Source organism: Hippoglossus stenolepis, chromosome 4 (assembly GCF_022539355.2).
Source record: "Hippoglossus stenolepis isolate QCI-W04-F060 chromosome 4, HSTE1.2, whole genome shotgun sequence".
Classification (NCBI taxonomy): Eukaryota; Metazoa; Chordata; class Actinopteri; order Pleuronectiformes; family Pleuronectidae; genus Hippoglossus; species Hippoglossus stenolepis.
Window position 1 is genome coordinate 3,518,458 of NC_061486.1, and position 16,215 is coordinate 3,534,672.

General features: G+C 45.3%; 1 protein-coding gene across 1 annotated transcript; it reads left to right on the top strand.

The window, feature by feature from the left end:
* The first annotated feature begins 1,106 nt into the window (after positions 1-1,106).
* tmem91 (transmembrane protein 91) lies at positions 1,107-16,181 on the top strand. The gene is made up of 4 exons (XM_035154396.2): positions 1,107-1,656; positions 7,395-9,016; positions 11,793-11,939; positions 13,945-16,181. The coding sequence occupies exons 2-4, from the start codon at positions 8,582-8,584 to the stop codon at positions 14,098-14,100; spliced, it is 738 nt and encodes a 245-aa protein (XP_035010287.1). The 5' UTR covers positions 1,107-1,656; positions 7,395-8,581; the 3' UTR covers positions 14,101-16,181.
* Positions 16,182-16,215: the final 34 nt, after the last annotated feature.

Sequence of the window (16,215 nt, forward strand, 5' to 3'; positions counted from 1 at the left end):
CAGGACGGAGGAGGAGAGGCTGCGAGTGCAGGACGGAGGGAAGAGAATAAAGAGATGGAAAATAGAGTGATGGGGGACGATGTGCTCAGACTTAGGAAAGTGTATTGATTCCTGCATCATGATGGACTGAGAGGCCCCTTGTCACTGTGACAGCCAAAGACAAATGCAGCTTCAGATGCTGTGTTGACCGTCTGGAAGGAAACAAACAACAACAACAACAGAAAAACAGCCCAGAGGTTAAATCACATGTGGCGCTGGGGGGATTTTTACCAAGAGCAGTGCACCTCATTAAATACTCAGCGTAAGCCCTTTGGATTTCATTGATTGCTGGTGTCCAGTAATGCCCGAGCTTTATCTGGCACCGCCTCCACCCTGAAAGAGGCAAAGTGAGCACGAGCACAATCGTTCCTGCGTCTTGAGTCGTGTCTGACCGGAGAGCTGAATGTGGGCTGCGTGGGCCGGGGCCAGCAAAGTGGGTCAGAGGGTGAAGTGGGAAAGAAAAAGCCCGACACAAAGTGGACTCATCGTCGCTGGAGGGCATCTCACTATCTCCACTCTGGAACAGCACACACACACACACACACACACACACACACACACACACACACACATCCCCCTTCTTCCTCCAACCCCTCAGCCTCTGTCCCCCTCCCGCCCGCCCGCCTCTCTGTTTTGATTGCCGCCTCTGTCCATCCCCGTGTTTGCAGGAGCGTTGAGGAGATTCTCATCTCATTGTTGCACCTTCCAGCACTCTGCGGATATTGCATTTGCAGCCTGTCCAGAGCCCTAAGACCCCCCTGGCATCCTAATGACCACACACACTTGTGATGTGAGGGCTAACCTCATCCCCCCCTCCCCATGCTCCGTCCCTATTTTAACCTCAATCCTAATTCCAACCCAAAACCAAGCCCTGACCCTTCTAATCCTCTTAAAGAAGTAAGAAAAGGCGAAATGTCCTCACGTCCTCCTATCCTCATGAGGACCTCAGGGATTGGAATAAAACACACACACACACACAAGCACACCAACAGGCTTTAGGACCCAGTGTTTCTGCCGTAATGAGGTGGCACAGCTGAAGAAAGGAGAGAGGGATAGAGACAGGAGAGGAGGAGGAGGAGGAGAGGGAGGAGGTGCACAGAGCTGTATTTTGGGAAGTCAGAGAAAAGCTGAGAGTGGCAGAAGAAAGTTGACACTGTGTGAGATGCTCTGCGGCCGCAACAAGGATTAATGAGAGAGCTGCTCCCCGTGTGAGGAGGAGCAGAGAGCCAGGGGGTGGTGGGGGGGGCAGGATGCGCGTGGAGCTGCGGTGCAGTGGGAAGGGGAGCGTGCGCGTTACCGCTGCCAGGCTGCACAGGTGAAGCTGGGGCATCTTCACGCATCCGCACAGCTCGAAACCGAGGGGAAGCCCGCAGGTTGGGTTTCCTCACCTCTACCAGGGATACGTGCGATCCGCTCATCACACAATTACGCACGCACTGCACACGCCCGCGCCGAATTCCAGCAAAGCACCGCGCCAGCAGTGCGTAAAAGCGATCCGTGCTGTGGAGGGTTAAAACTGGGGTTGTGGATTTCCCCCCGTTTCTCCTCGGAGGAGTCGTTCCGAGGACAGGACAGGACGAGGAAGAGGAGGAGAGGAGCAGAGTTTCCGATTTTAAGGTGAGGAAACATGGAGCAATTTTACTGTTTTGCTCGCACTGATTAGAGCTAATCGAGTTTTACACTCAGCAAATCTTGATTTCATCGTTATCGTTGGTAAATTGGACATTTAATTGGATTTTACGCACATTTACGCACCATTTTACGCACAATAAGAATATTAAAGGAATCTATCTATCTATCTATCTATCTATCCATCTATCTATCTATCTATCCATCTATCTATCTATCTATCTATCTATCTATCTATCTATCTATCTATCTATCTATCTATCTATCTATCCCCTCTTTGTGAAGCAGCTTTATAAATCGTTATGAAGGTTGAATCACTGCTGCTATAAGAGCACCGTGTCATAGTAGAGAGGTTGCATTTATAAAAAACTTATTAATATTCAAGTTTGACTTTCGTGTCAGCAGTAATGTATCAGAGCAGGTCTCAGGTTGTAAGAGGATCCGTGTCCGTGAAACCTTTCAATGACCGATTCAGGGCTAATATTTCAGAGGGGTGATTTATTAATGATGAAGACCATAACCTTCCTCAGGTTCTCAGCAAGTGGGATAACACACACACACCTCAGGAGCCAGAGCTTTCATCGTGAATCTCCTCATTGGCTTTGTTTCCTGTGTGTGTGTTTGTGCATTTGTACAATAGAGGAGTGGAACCCCAGCAGCAGCAGCAGCAGCAGAACAACCCCCATCACACACACACACACACACAGCTCGGCTCCAATGTTTATGTTTGTACAGCTATTTGCTGCTGTACGTTCAGCCGGGTCTGCAGAAATATAAAACCATACGCAGCACACACTCGCTTCCTGAAACCTCAGACAACCTGACACTCCTGCACAGCACGTCTTCATCTCCAGGTCAGGAAGGAAAGCTGGTTAGAAAGATCACATTTGTATCATCTGTGCGTGTGTGTCTGTGTGTGTGTGTGGAGTCCATGAATACATCATCGCTCATCATGTAAATATCAGAGAGGCTAATTACCTCACTCTCTTTCCTTAGCTCTTCGCTGCACACACACACTTTAGTGACTTGTGAGGACATCGCATTGATTCATATTTGTCCCCTTAAACCTCGACCTCGACCTGAAGGGCCACATGTTTAGTTTCAGGTCAAATCTTGAATCAGACGACGAGGACGTCTGTGTGGCTTTAATTAAAGCTTAACCAAACCCACGTAATCCTGAACATCGATGATTTACCTCGTGTGAACCGGAGCGTTTTGTCTCCAGACTGAAGGAGAATCTGCTCAGACACATATGTGACAACACAAGGGTTAGGGTTAGTAGTAATAGTACTACACACACACACACACACACACACACACACACACACACACACACACACACACACACACACACACACACACACACACGTACAGGTCAGTGCATGGCAACACGTCTTATGTAAACACAGTGGAGATGACATCAGTGCAGCCTCTGTACATGTTTAGCTCCTCCAGTGTTCACGCACATGTTCACAGGCTTCACCTAAAACACACAAGAGTAAATTAAACTGATATATTGAAACAATAGAAGGTTATATATACTCTCAATAGACAATAACTTACACAATAACTTGTTTCTCCACATGATTACACAAGTCGCACAAAGTCGTTATCAAAATCAAGCTTGTGGCCTGTTTTTTTTTTTATGTCCTATTTTTATTTGAGCATAAAATGAACATAACAAAACTCTGATTCCCATTAAAACGTGTTTTTTTTATCACAAATCTTTGACATATTTTGTAGTTTAGTTGAAGCAATAACTGATTAAATTGATTATTGTGTTTGTTTTCCATTTTAATAATTAGTTTAGAATCTGTTTGATCATCTGTGCTGCTGATGGCGAAAACATGGAAATATAAAATTGTATCAAAAAAACATTTTAATTTAGAAATTACTTCCTATTTGAACAGTCTACAAAATGCCTGTGTGTGTGTGTGTGTACAGTGCGCTGCGTGTCACTGGGGATGTACACGTATGTAACAGGCATGTAAGTAACCTTCTCTCAGTGTTTTACACAGTAACATGCACATATGTACAATCACTGCACAACCATACATGTAAACCCAAGAGAATAAAGAAGCACATTGAGTGGCAGCAGCTGTAGAAGACACTTAAGCACAAGCCACACACACACACACACACACACACACACACACACACACACACACACACACACACACACAACACACACACAAACACACAAATAGAATATTGTGAGACATATCCTGTCCCTGTACAGTTTGTGATGCTCACAGACACACACAACGTCACACCGAGTACAACATGCAACACACTCTGCAGAGATGCTGGAGCCATTTACAACATATTGCAGATGGGTAACTTCTCACTCTTCAGGCCTCATCGCACACAAGCACCAGCTGTGCAAGCGTTCCCGTGTGTGTGTGTGTGTGTGTGTGTGTGTGTGTGTGTGTGTGTGTGTGTGTGTGAGACATGTGTACATACAGTATGTATGTGAGCAGGAGGCAGGAGGCAGGGAAGCTTCCCAGGGTTTGTTTACCGTGTGTCTGAAAAATGAATGATGCAAGGCTGCAAAGAACTGTGCGTGTGTGCATGTGTAGTTATGTGAGGGAAATTGAATGACTGTGTGTGTGTGTGTGTGTGTGTGTGTGTGTGTGTGTGTGTGTGTGTGTGTGTGTGTGTGTGATGGGGGGGGGTCAAAGCAGGGCATACAATGTACTGATTAATGAGCCTGTGCACACATTCTGCACAGGGGGGGTTCGAGTAAAACCCAGCGCCTGGCGTGACTGCGCTCATTTGTTATTACAGGGTAATTGTGTCAAAATGATCCATCCTTTGCCGTCTAATGTGACGGCGACACATCCTCACTGGAAGGCACGGCTACGCTGGAATTATCCCATCCAGTTATTATCAAGCCGAGCAGAGGAGCAGCACTGAAATGGCAAATTAGCCTCTGCTTCATTTATCCTGCAGTGCACACTGCGCTCCGTGGTGAATGTGTTTCCATAGGAACATGATGTTACTTTGAGCTTCACGAACTGTGCAGCGCTCTCCACGTCGCCTGCCTGTTTTTTTTTTTCCTGCTTATCTTTTCTGTTCAGTTTCCTCTCTGCTCTCGTCGTCTCACTCCGCACAGATCAAGGAGGCGAGAGAGAGAGAGAGGGAGCGTGAGAAAAGGAGTTTGGAAATGAAATCAATAGGGCTATTAAACTGCCACTCGGGGTTTTCAAATTTTCTTTCTTTGGCATATCTGGGAGCCTGCTCTGGTCTTATCCGCCCGACATCGCTGTTCTCCGAGATGTCCTTTTATTAGAGCCCTGCGGGCGTTTACAGCTCCAATGTTCTGCAGCCAGCGCGCCCCTGTCTTCTTCTACGAGTGCGTTCACCGAATCTGCATCTCCTCGATCTGTATCAGCTGAAATATAACAGCAATTACGTGTGTGTGTGTGTGTGTGTGTGTGTGTGTGTGTGTGCTGTGAGATAGAGAATCAGACTGCAGAGTTGCTGAAAAATCAGTCAGGAGTCAGCAGCAAAATGGTTTTAAGAACAAGCTCTCGAGTATGAGACAAGTTTTAAGTTTTGTACAGTGGCATTGACGGTACCGGCTGGATTATGGGGAATAAGAAAGGGAGATGGAGTCAGATCAGAAGCAAAGGAGACGGAGGGGAAGCAATGGAGGGAGCTGAGAGTGGATGTGTGGTTGTGTACGTGTGCGAGCGAGCCCCAGACTAAAGAGGAGAGAGAGAGAGAGAGAGAGAGAGAGAGAGAGAGAGAGAGAGAGAGAGAGAGAGAGAGAGAGAGAGAGAGAGAGAGAGAGAAGAGGAGCTCATGTAAAAGTGTCAGTGGTGATTTGCGGCGGCGTCCTTGCAACATTCCCTCCACCTGACTGGATGTTTTATGAGCGTTGCAGAATCAGAAAAAAAAAAAGAGGAGGCGAGCTTATAATACAGCTGACAGAAGTCTTTTTATGGTGGATGGGCAGGGGTGAAGGGGGGCGAGGGGTGAGGAGAGGAGGGCGAGGGGTGTAATAAAGCTGAGTGCATCTCTCCTGGAATGAAGCTGCAGTGATTAAGAGGAGAGAGAGAGAGAGAGAGAGAGGAGGGGAGGCTGATGTGTGAGCGAGCATGTATTCACCGAATGTCCAGATTTGTGTGTGTGTGTGTTTATGTGTGTGTGTGTCTTGAGGAGGAGGCGTTGTGACGTCAGTGTGTTGAACGATCGCTCAGCTTGTTCACTGTGAGAGGTACTAGCCCTCCACAAAGGAGGTGGGTGAGGAGGAGGCGAGCAGAGATGCAGGGAGGGAGGGAGGGAGGGGAGGAGGGAGGAGGTTTGCACGGCGAAGCAGTTCCAGCGCTCGCAGCAGAACACAGGCCGCAGCAGCACTCCAGCCCAGAGACACCCAATTATTCCACTTTATTTATTTATTTATTTCCCCGCGATGCTGTGCGGTGGAGCGAGCGACAACGAGCCACTGAGTTGATCTGGAGCCTGTGAAGCGCTCCGCCATGCAGAATGAATACTTACTGATGAGATATTATGTGGTTTGTTGAAATGACACTTTCCTTTTTTTTTTTTGCAGCCCGGGAGTGAAAAGCCCTTCAACACACACACACACACACACACACACACACACACACACACACACACACACACACACACACACACACACACACACACACACACACACACACACACACACGGCAGACACTTTTTGTTCTTTGTTATTTCATCCTTTCTCACTTGTCAGCTCACACAGGAGCGTTTCTCTCCACCTCTTCGGTTGTGTCTAATTTTAGATGTTCTCACTTTGGGATTCATGTTAGGGGCTGGATCAGGTGGGTTCAAGTGTTGGGGGGGGGGACAATTCTGGAACCGTGAGTTTGAATCCGCAATACAATCGTCCACAGTGTAAAAGATGGAATCGTGATACAACAATCCTCTGCCACCTCTGCATGTTCGGCCTAAATCAAATCACAACAGACATTTACAAAGTCGAGACCTCACAAAATTATATAGAAACCCAACAGTTCCCACAACAAGCAACAACATGATGTAACAAAATAAATGTTCCATGTTATAGTTAAAGTTATACTATGCAACAATTCATTAAAATGCTAAATTGCTCAAAACCAGAGAAAACCCACAATTTTGCGTTTCCTTGTTGTCGCCTTTGCCGCTTTACTGCGTAACGTGAATAAAACTTTCACAAATGACCTCATCCGTGAACATAATTTATGCCCGAGTCGCGTCTCGTTGATTTTGGGTGAAGACAACAACTCCCATGATCCCACACTGCTTCATGACATCATCAAACTAGGTCTTTTGTTATTGTTTTGTTTGACAGACCCCTATTATTATTACCCTGTGTGGCAGCATAGCCAAAAGCATTGTTATCACACAAGTCTTTGTGCGTGCGTGTGTGTTTGTGCGTGCGTGTGTGTTTGTGTGTGTGTGTGTACTAAATGACTAAACAACGCATTGGGGTAAGCTCGACATCCACAGGGCAATGACGCCATGAAGTAGATCGGATTTGATTGGCTGAATAGAGAGACGCTGAATAGAGACACACTGATGTCCTGTGTCTGGTGTGATTTGGGGTCAGGGGCCTGTAGTATGATGGGAATGTGTGCATGAGGAAAGATAAGACCCCGATCCAACCTGCAGTCACAAAACCCTCAGAGACAAGATGCTGTGTGCATGAAGCTCGAGGCTAACATTTCCTGTGACCTTTTTTTGTCTTTGAACAGACTCCATCGTCCTCATCGGAGGAAAGTGGACCGCGAGCCACCCAACTGCTGCCGTGTCCTGAATGAAACCCTCTTAAGGTGGATGGGGGGGCATTAAAATTACATGTCCCAGAGGACCCGCTGCTGCACCAGGCAGCAAACCCACCGGCCGTAAATCAAGACCAGGCCACTTTGATTTCTGCATTATCGCTTCCTGCCGCAGCATCGGAGGAGCAGGCATGTTTGCGGGCACGCTGACCTGCAGGCGTGCGCCATAGGATTCTATTTCTGGAGCCTCGTTGCTTTTGCAGATTAACTGCCCTCAAATATGGCCCCAATCCGATCACTGCGCCACTAGTTCCACTGCTGCTGGAGGTTGTGCATATTCAAGCTTCAAACCCCCCCCCCACACTGTGCATCAGTCCAGTCATCTGAAGTCCCCGAAGCCTTCGGTCTGTTTTTGAAAGCAGTGGCAGTGCAGTTTTCTTTTCAGTCTCACGAAAGGAAACAAACAAAAAAGAATTATATGTCATGACAGCTTGAAGTTTTTCTCCTTATAGTTGTTGTCATTGCTCATTTCCATCTGGAACCGTTGAAGGGGAAAGATTGACATCAGAAACTTTCACAATAAGACTGGGTCACTGGTGAGATGAAGACATTTTCCACGAGTTCCTGAGGGCGGTCGCACCGAAATCCCCGTGCCCGGTGTTTTCATTAGCCTGTCGGGGGCTAATCAGGGTCCTCTATCATCAGAATTGACATTTCCATATTGTATGAGAGAGAAAGTAGCCGACATTAGCATATTCATGAACACTAACACTCTCAATCATGTGAAATAGAAGACAAGGGGCAAACCCGGAGCCGTCAAGCCATGAAACAAATAGTTTGTGACATGTGAGGAGAAGAGATTCTTTAATCCAGCAGCACAACTTCACATCTGACGGCACACAGGGGCAGGCCACCGGCACATCGAGGACATTTCCCTCCGTCATAAACCTGCCGTGTGTTGTAGGCCTCTGGACTAAGGCCTACGATAAGACAAAAATTAAAGAATAGGATTAAAGATGGATTACCAGTGAAACACTAAAACCAGCAAAGCAGCTGCCTTTGCGTAAGCCCATCGAACGCTCTTCAGGGAGACCGATTTGCAGATTACATTTGGTTGTTGATGTGGTGGCCTCTTGTGTGGTCGGTATTAAAAGAGAGGGATGGAAAATCTGGATGAGCTGGAGCACCCTCTTCTGGGAGAAAACACCAACAACAGCCGGGCATCAGCGCCGGGGCTGGGGCCTGGGACTGGACAGGCCCCTGGTGCCCTGTTCAAGGGCATCTTGGTAAAGTGCGAGGAGGACCGGGCCTACCCGCCCTTAGCGTGGAGGAGCTACTGCGGACATCCTCCTGAGCGTCAGCAGCAGCAGCTACTGGACCCTTGCTCGTTACCTCGCACACTGGAGTCTTTTTACCCACCGGCCCCCATCTGGGGCCACACAGACTCCCTGCTCAGCAAAGACTACCTGGAGACCACGTTCGTGGACATTCGGCCGGGCTCCACGCTGGAGAGGAAGCTGCTGGCCGAGGCGCAGGACTACCACAGCGCGTCCTACAGCATGGATGACGAGGACGACCTGCTTCCTGACTCCGACGTAAGACAGTTGTTTTCTTTTGCACTGACTAACAGAGTTTGTGTGGTTGAATTCCAGGTTGTAAACTCAAGCACTGACAGATAAAGGGAAGCAGCACGAGTCGATTATTCATCTGCAGATACTCGAAGAGAAAGACCATCAACACATAATGTCTACAGGGTTAAAAGTCTTATTATAATTTCCAAGAGGACAAGTGTTCATCTTCATTTGTTGCTCATTTATCAGCAGCATAAATCAGAGAACGGTTGGTATTGATACAAGAAGAAGTAATCAAATGTGGAAATAAATAATCAATTCTTTGACTAATCATCACATCAAATAATTACAATATTTGATCAACTAATCTCAACCACATCCTCTTTGTTCCTCGCAGGAGTTTCACGTTTAAATTTAAAATCATATTCTCAGAATAGAGTCAGGGAGCGAACAAGGAACTTAAAATAGACATATGAGAGGTGTATTTCAGGAAGCAATTGAATGCTTACTGTCAAAAAGCCAGATTACATAAAGCTCCTCTCCTGCCGCGGCTCAGGTAATGACACTACAGTCGCGGTGGAGGATGCCAGTTCTATTTCATAGATCACTGAGCAAAGCTCGCCCTGGAGTGAAATGTAAATTAGCTTTAAAACCTTTACCCTGGTCACGTGATGCTTTGGCGACTCAACTTGAGAACGTTCGGGCTGTAAATGTCACAAATAAGCAGCTGCTGGTTTTGTTTAAATCATCGCGTCTCCCACCGAGGATAAATTAAAGTTTCAATTACAACCCACTGTGGACTGAAGGGCTGAAGGCCATTTGACGAACATTACTTTGATTGAAAAACGCGATCGAGTGGACAAACAGTGGAATCACACACAGGACGAGAGTTTGCTCCACAAGGACAAAAAGAACGGCAGAAGAAATTGAATTCTTAATGCTTGTTGTAGTGCAGTGATGCAAAGACGCAGGCCTGTGGGATTAAACCCTTGGAATGACCTCAAAGAGGAACAACACAACTTCTCCTACTCCGACTTTCTTTCACTTCAAATGCTCAGTTAAATGGGAATTCTGGTATTTTTTCAACTTGGACCCTATGTTTTTAAATGTGGGTGTAGAAGTGAATGTTTTTACTTAAAACCTTTGGTCCAGTAGATCGTCTCCACCAGCAGCCGTAACACGAAATTTGTCAATGTGTAGAACCTCCTCGTCCGTGTACTCCAGCTCAAACAAGTAGGGATGGTTATCAAAGTCAAACGCTTCGTCGATATTGTCCAAACCAGATTCAGCCATAATAGTAAAGTAAAATCCAATCTCTCCAACTCTCTCACATTTCCATCTCCTTCTTCCTGCAACAACTAAATGTCTCACGGGACTTGAGAGTGAGACTTCTCATTAAGTGAGATGTGTAATGTTGCCAGACTCTTAGCAAAGACCCAGAATAACATTTTGAGCCTTTTATTGGTGGACATTTCCTGAACCGTCGCAGTTGCCCCATAGGATTACATTGCAGCCACTGTCGCCATGTGGCAGCTGCCAGTGGAGGTTCCATTCATTTACACACAAACACTGGAATTCCCCCCCTCACTTCCTGATGAACTTTGAACCACTGCTAGTCACAGTGAGAGATGATCTCAGTGTCTTTTGCCTCAACGTGAGGTTCATCTGCCTCTTGTCGCCATGGGAACTGCTTTATGCTCCAGGTAAATCAATGCTGATACACGAGGTAACTCCAGACAGAGCGAATCAATCGCCGCTTCATAGAACCGGCATGTTGCAGTGAGCGGCAGTGACGCAACTACAGCGCTGAACGTTAAACACATGTCAGCGCTGAAGCGTTTGCTCAAATGTTACAGGAGCATCTTTGGAAGATGCACAATTATTTCACACGTCAGAATCAAACCAGCGGAGGAACGCGACAGGGTCAGGGAGCGATGGAGAGTCAGACTGAATCTGCAGCTGTTTCAGAACCACGCGTGAGTCATGAATCACCTGCGGTCAACTGAGCTGGTGCACATGCAGACTAACCCCATTCAGTCACATTATCTCACAGGCGTGAGCAGAGGCTTCATGCTGCTGTGGAGGACGTGGACACAACAGGGTCTTAATGTTAGTGGGGTTTAGTTTAGATTGGATAATGTTCAATTCCTGAAGGAATCTAAAAAGGACTTTTCATTCAAAATACAAAAAAACATATTTATTACATATGTCAGACCATTTGGTTTATGAGCCTTGGTTTTTAAGATATCTGCTGCTACATTGATGAAGATAAAAAGTTCTATATCACCAAAATCAAGCGCAATGGGCTGGAACTATATTGGACCGACTTTGGACGAAGAAATAGTCCCTATGAAGTTTTCTAGAGAGAGATGTTGCGTCTTTAAAATGTGATTTTTAGTTATTGTGAAGTTATAGTCAAGTAATGTCCACTGCATCAGATAGGAAGATGGAATCTGAAAGACAAGGCCCAACCGTCCCTCTCAATTTAATCAAGCTGCGCCAAACTTTACACACTCATAAATATCAGTCTACTAAAATTGTCTGTGTTTATTTTCAAGATCAATGAATTATTTTCTTGGAAATCCCACAATTTTAAAGAAAGTGAAAAGAAATAGATCCATTTTCACTCTAACGTCTTCAGTGGTTTATTTGTACTCTGCTAACTAACAAGGTGAATATCTAAAAACCAGGGAACACACAACCACACAGATTGTGCACGAGCAGCTTGAGGTGTTTATTCAGTCGGTTTCAGACCCTCTCACCTGAACACAACCCTGAGTTCACTCTGTTTGAATCCCAGGACTCATCCATTGACGACTTCAGTGATACGGACAGCGAGAGCAACTTCCCTCTGATGATCCCTCAGGACTACCTGGGTCTGGCCTTTTTCTCCATGCTCTGCTGCTTCTGGCCCCTGGGCATCGCTGCCTTCTACCTTTCACAGAAGGTACACACACACACACACACACACACACACACACACACACACACACACACACACACACACACACACACACACACACACACACACACACACACACACACACAGTCCTGAGCTGACGAGATGTAACCTGGCAGTGTGTTTCACAGTGTACGCTGATGTCTGACCCTCTGCAGTGTGTGCAGACAAACAACAGGTCCAGTGTTATTTGTGCTGTGGATATTATGGAAGTGCTTTGGAGTTTATAGACAGGGAGGCATTACAACTTCAATCCGAAGGAGGGCTGCACCAAGATGATCATTTCATCCTCTTGTGCCATATTTCAAAATGATTTAAGATGTTTTTCAACTTCACTCGATGGTATTTTATTGATTAAATGGTGTCACAACCCCAAAAAACAACATTCACAACCTTCCCATCACAGACCTGGAGTCAGGGACATTAAGTTTTCAAATATTTGACAAACATAATACAACACACGACAACATATCATAGTAAGTCAAAGAAGAACAGGTAATAAAACTAATCTGGACTCACTCGGTCACTTACCCAAAAGAAAACCACTTTTACTAAGCAGATATTTAAAATAATAATCAATATCAATCAATATCCATCCATCAATTATCAATACAGTTTATACTTTGAGGGTCGCAGGGGGTTAACTAGAGCCAATCATCAATCAAAATATATATCAAAATCAATAATCAATAAATCATTGATTTAGTGCCTAAGAAATTAAATGGCTCTTGCCTGCTGATCAATAAATGAACTATGTATACTGTTAACAAAAAAAGACTGTAAATTAAAATCTGTTTCTATTCTGAATTAGTTTGACTGGTTTAGGAAGTTTAAACCACTTAACATGATTTATGGATCCACTTCAAATCGTATCCGAGGTCATTATCACTTCCTCTCGGTGTTTAATTAATCACCATAAATTGCAGGAGGCTATTAAGAACCAGTAGGATATTAAATGATGCTCTATAACTCAAAGAATACTTTAATTAATAATTTAAGGATATCGATTGTGTTAATACAGCTTAATACAGTTTGTTAACTTTAATTTGAACAAACTCAATTTATATCTGTGTGTCTAGTTGAAGTAATTCAAATCCACCTTCAGTGAAATACAAATAATATAAAATCATTAAAGATATAAAAGGTTTTTTTTAAGTAATTATTTCAAACATAAGGATTTTGGTGAAACACAGACGGTTAAATCCTTCCACCTACTCCTGGTCTCACAGAACAGACACTGATGACTTGAGATTATTTAACACACAACACATTGACATGAATAACGGAGTAAGATGCTGAAATCATCTCTTCACTTCATAGATAAATCACAACATGCTTGATCTCAAGGTTCTTTACATCGTGACTATTACAGAGGAAACCAACAGTTCCCACAAGGAGGCAGCACTCGGTGACTGTGGAGAGAGAAAAGTCCCTTTCTGAGGCCGAGCAGGTGGAAATCTGAAGCAGGTCAAAGGGAAAGAGGAACAACATCAGTCACTCTTACCACTGGCAGCGTGAAAAGGCTCCTGACGCCTCTATCTGCAGTCGCCAGGGGCCCATAGTTTATACAGGCATCACTCCAGCAGAAAAGAAAAGAAAATCCCATTACTGCAAAGCTACAAAGCTAACTGGCAGCACGCTGCGAAGGCCTTTTGATCAGATCGATAACCTTCGTTAAGGTTTAATTAGAGTCATAACGAGAAGCCCCAAGGTGATAGATTTCCAATATTGTTGAGTGCTACCGATAACAGGGGTCAGAGTCAAAGACAAGGACTGGAGGGAGGACGGAGAAAGTGATGAATGACGCACAAACGTCGGGGCTGATTCAGAGATGGGACATAATATGGGTTTAGCGTGTGATTGGAATGAGTGGAAGAGGAAAGTGGAGGCCACGGGCGACACTGACAAATGATGACAAATGCCGCTCTCCCCTCTCTCTGTCCCTCTCCCGCTCTAATCCTCATCTCAACCTCCTCTCTCCTCCGTTTCTCAGACCAACAAGGCATCGGCTCAGGGGGATTTCCAGGGGGCCAACGCCGCGTCACGCCAGGCTCTGTGGCTCTCGGTGCTCTCCATCGTGTTCGGCATCATAACGTACATCTGTGCCATCGCCGCGCTGATTTCCTACCTGTCCGGAAAGCCGCCGTAAAAGCAGCTCCCGCACCAGGATACGCCTCCCACACCTTTAATGAATATCACCACACGTCACCTGTAAAATAATCTGAGTCTGTGTCTGTCAACCCCGTCTGCAGTCATGTTTTATCCACACAGAGCTGGAGTGTAGATCATCATCACGTCTAATGGGGTCAGGACATAAGCTCAGAGGACGTTCCTTGCATGTGAAGAATAATCACTGACCTTTACTCAGTATCACTCCATGTAGAAGAATTCAGTCTGTAACTGTTGTTTATTTTGTCACCCAATGTCTTAAGTTACCATACCTTTAAATGTGTGCTGTAGTCGTCGTCCTACGTTGAGCAGATGTCAACACAACACTACTTGATATCAGAGTCACAAAACAATGGATTCCTAAATGAGGGGCAGAGGGAGAAACCAGGGGGACAACCGGCCCGAGAAGAGCTGAGTGGAGGACAGTGTGCGGCGATGGAGTCCACAGATTTTATGAGAAGGTCGCAGCAAGGACGAGGAAGCGGCTAAATCCTGGTGGACCTGAGCCAGCACTGTCGCTCGCAGGGGGAGAAGCTGGTGCCGTTGGCTGGCGTCATTTTTAAAACCTACGACGGGCCGGAGGCAATATTCTTTGAGAGAACCTTGAATTTTCTTTCCACGCCTCTGGCCGGAGAGCGAGGGGCCCACAGGACAACACTGCACACTGTACATCCATCTACCCTGAGTTCACATGCAGCATCGCTCACTGTGTTCCTGCAGAACGGACGGACTCTGCTTCGTTTATGCCAAGTTGAATAAGTATCTTTATGTGGAAATACACTAAAGCTCTAAATGAAAAACACATAGTGCCGTTATACAAGAAGATAAATATATAAACGAGGTGTGAAAATGAAGGTTGTGGTGTGAACACTGGTGTTTAAGATATAGAAATAAAGGAACTGACAGAAAGATGCAGATCTGCAAGAAAAAGTGCCAAAAACATGGAAGAAACTCTGAGGATGATTCTTTTGTGAACTATTCCATTAATAGACACAACCGGGCTGATGCTCCCTAAATATAGATTCAGCTATTTTCTCCCCCCCGAAAAGAGGACGAGTCCTCCCGTTCCTGAAATCCTTCTGGAACTCGCTTCTCGCTGTCTAACAAAAGTTAAAAATGAACTCCTCTCCTCAAACGTGTGAAAACAAACCGGGTGACGCTTTGTTTGGATGAGCAAGTAAAAAAAGTTGCTAAAAAAAAGTAGGACGACAAGTCGCGAGGTGCTCAGCCACGTGACGCATGAGACAGCAAAAAGCTCAGTTTCCATCACACCTGCATGGTCAGTCTGTCAGTTTGCCATGTGCACACCCGAGCTTCAACCACCTCCTCGAGTATTTGGTCCTGAATCACTGAAGGAGCAGCTTTGATAAAAGAAAAGAAAATTTAAAACCTCTAGCCATATTGGTTTGAGCTTAAATGTGCCATTTACAACAAAAGAGGGAACTTCAAATTAATATTTTAAAAAGTGTCTGTAAATTAAAAGTTGACATTTTCTATGTAGATGTTTAGTTTTTATAGAGTCCACAGCTGAACTAGAACCAATTCAAATCACCACATTACTATGTTTCCTGCAAACTGAGCATTGAATCATGACTGAGCTGATTATCATCACGTGTGATATCTGTGTCTAACCATTGTCCGGAGTCCACACACGGCGTCTTCGTACAGTTCTGACTTCCCCCAACCGTCCTCCCTCGCCACTGCACATTTACATCCATGATAAAAAACTGACCCACCATGAGTTGTTCCAGCTGAGTTAACACATCGAGTGATTTGTACGGGAGCATTTAACAGGGACTTGCTTTGACTGATCACACTGGTATTAAACGGGGTCCGGTCCGATTTGTCTCACTTTGTGTCACTTGTACAAACAACGACTGGACGCAGCTAAGTGGACGAGTCACAGGAGTCGATTAAGGTCAAAGGTTGTGGAGAATTGAGATTTATTAATACAGGAGATGTTCAATTCTTTCCCAGTTCCCCTTCTTGTATGACATGTAAATATTAAACTGATAGAAAAAAAAACAATGAATCCTAATAAATGCACTTGTTTGACATTTATCTTTCCTCCGTGAGATCAATTATTATTATTATT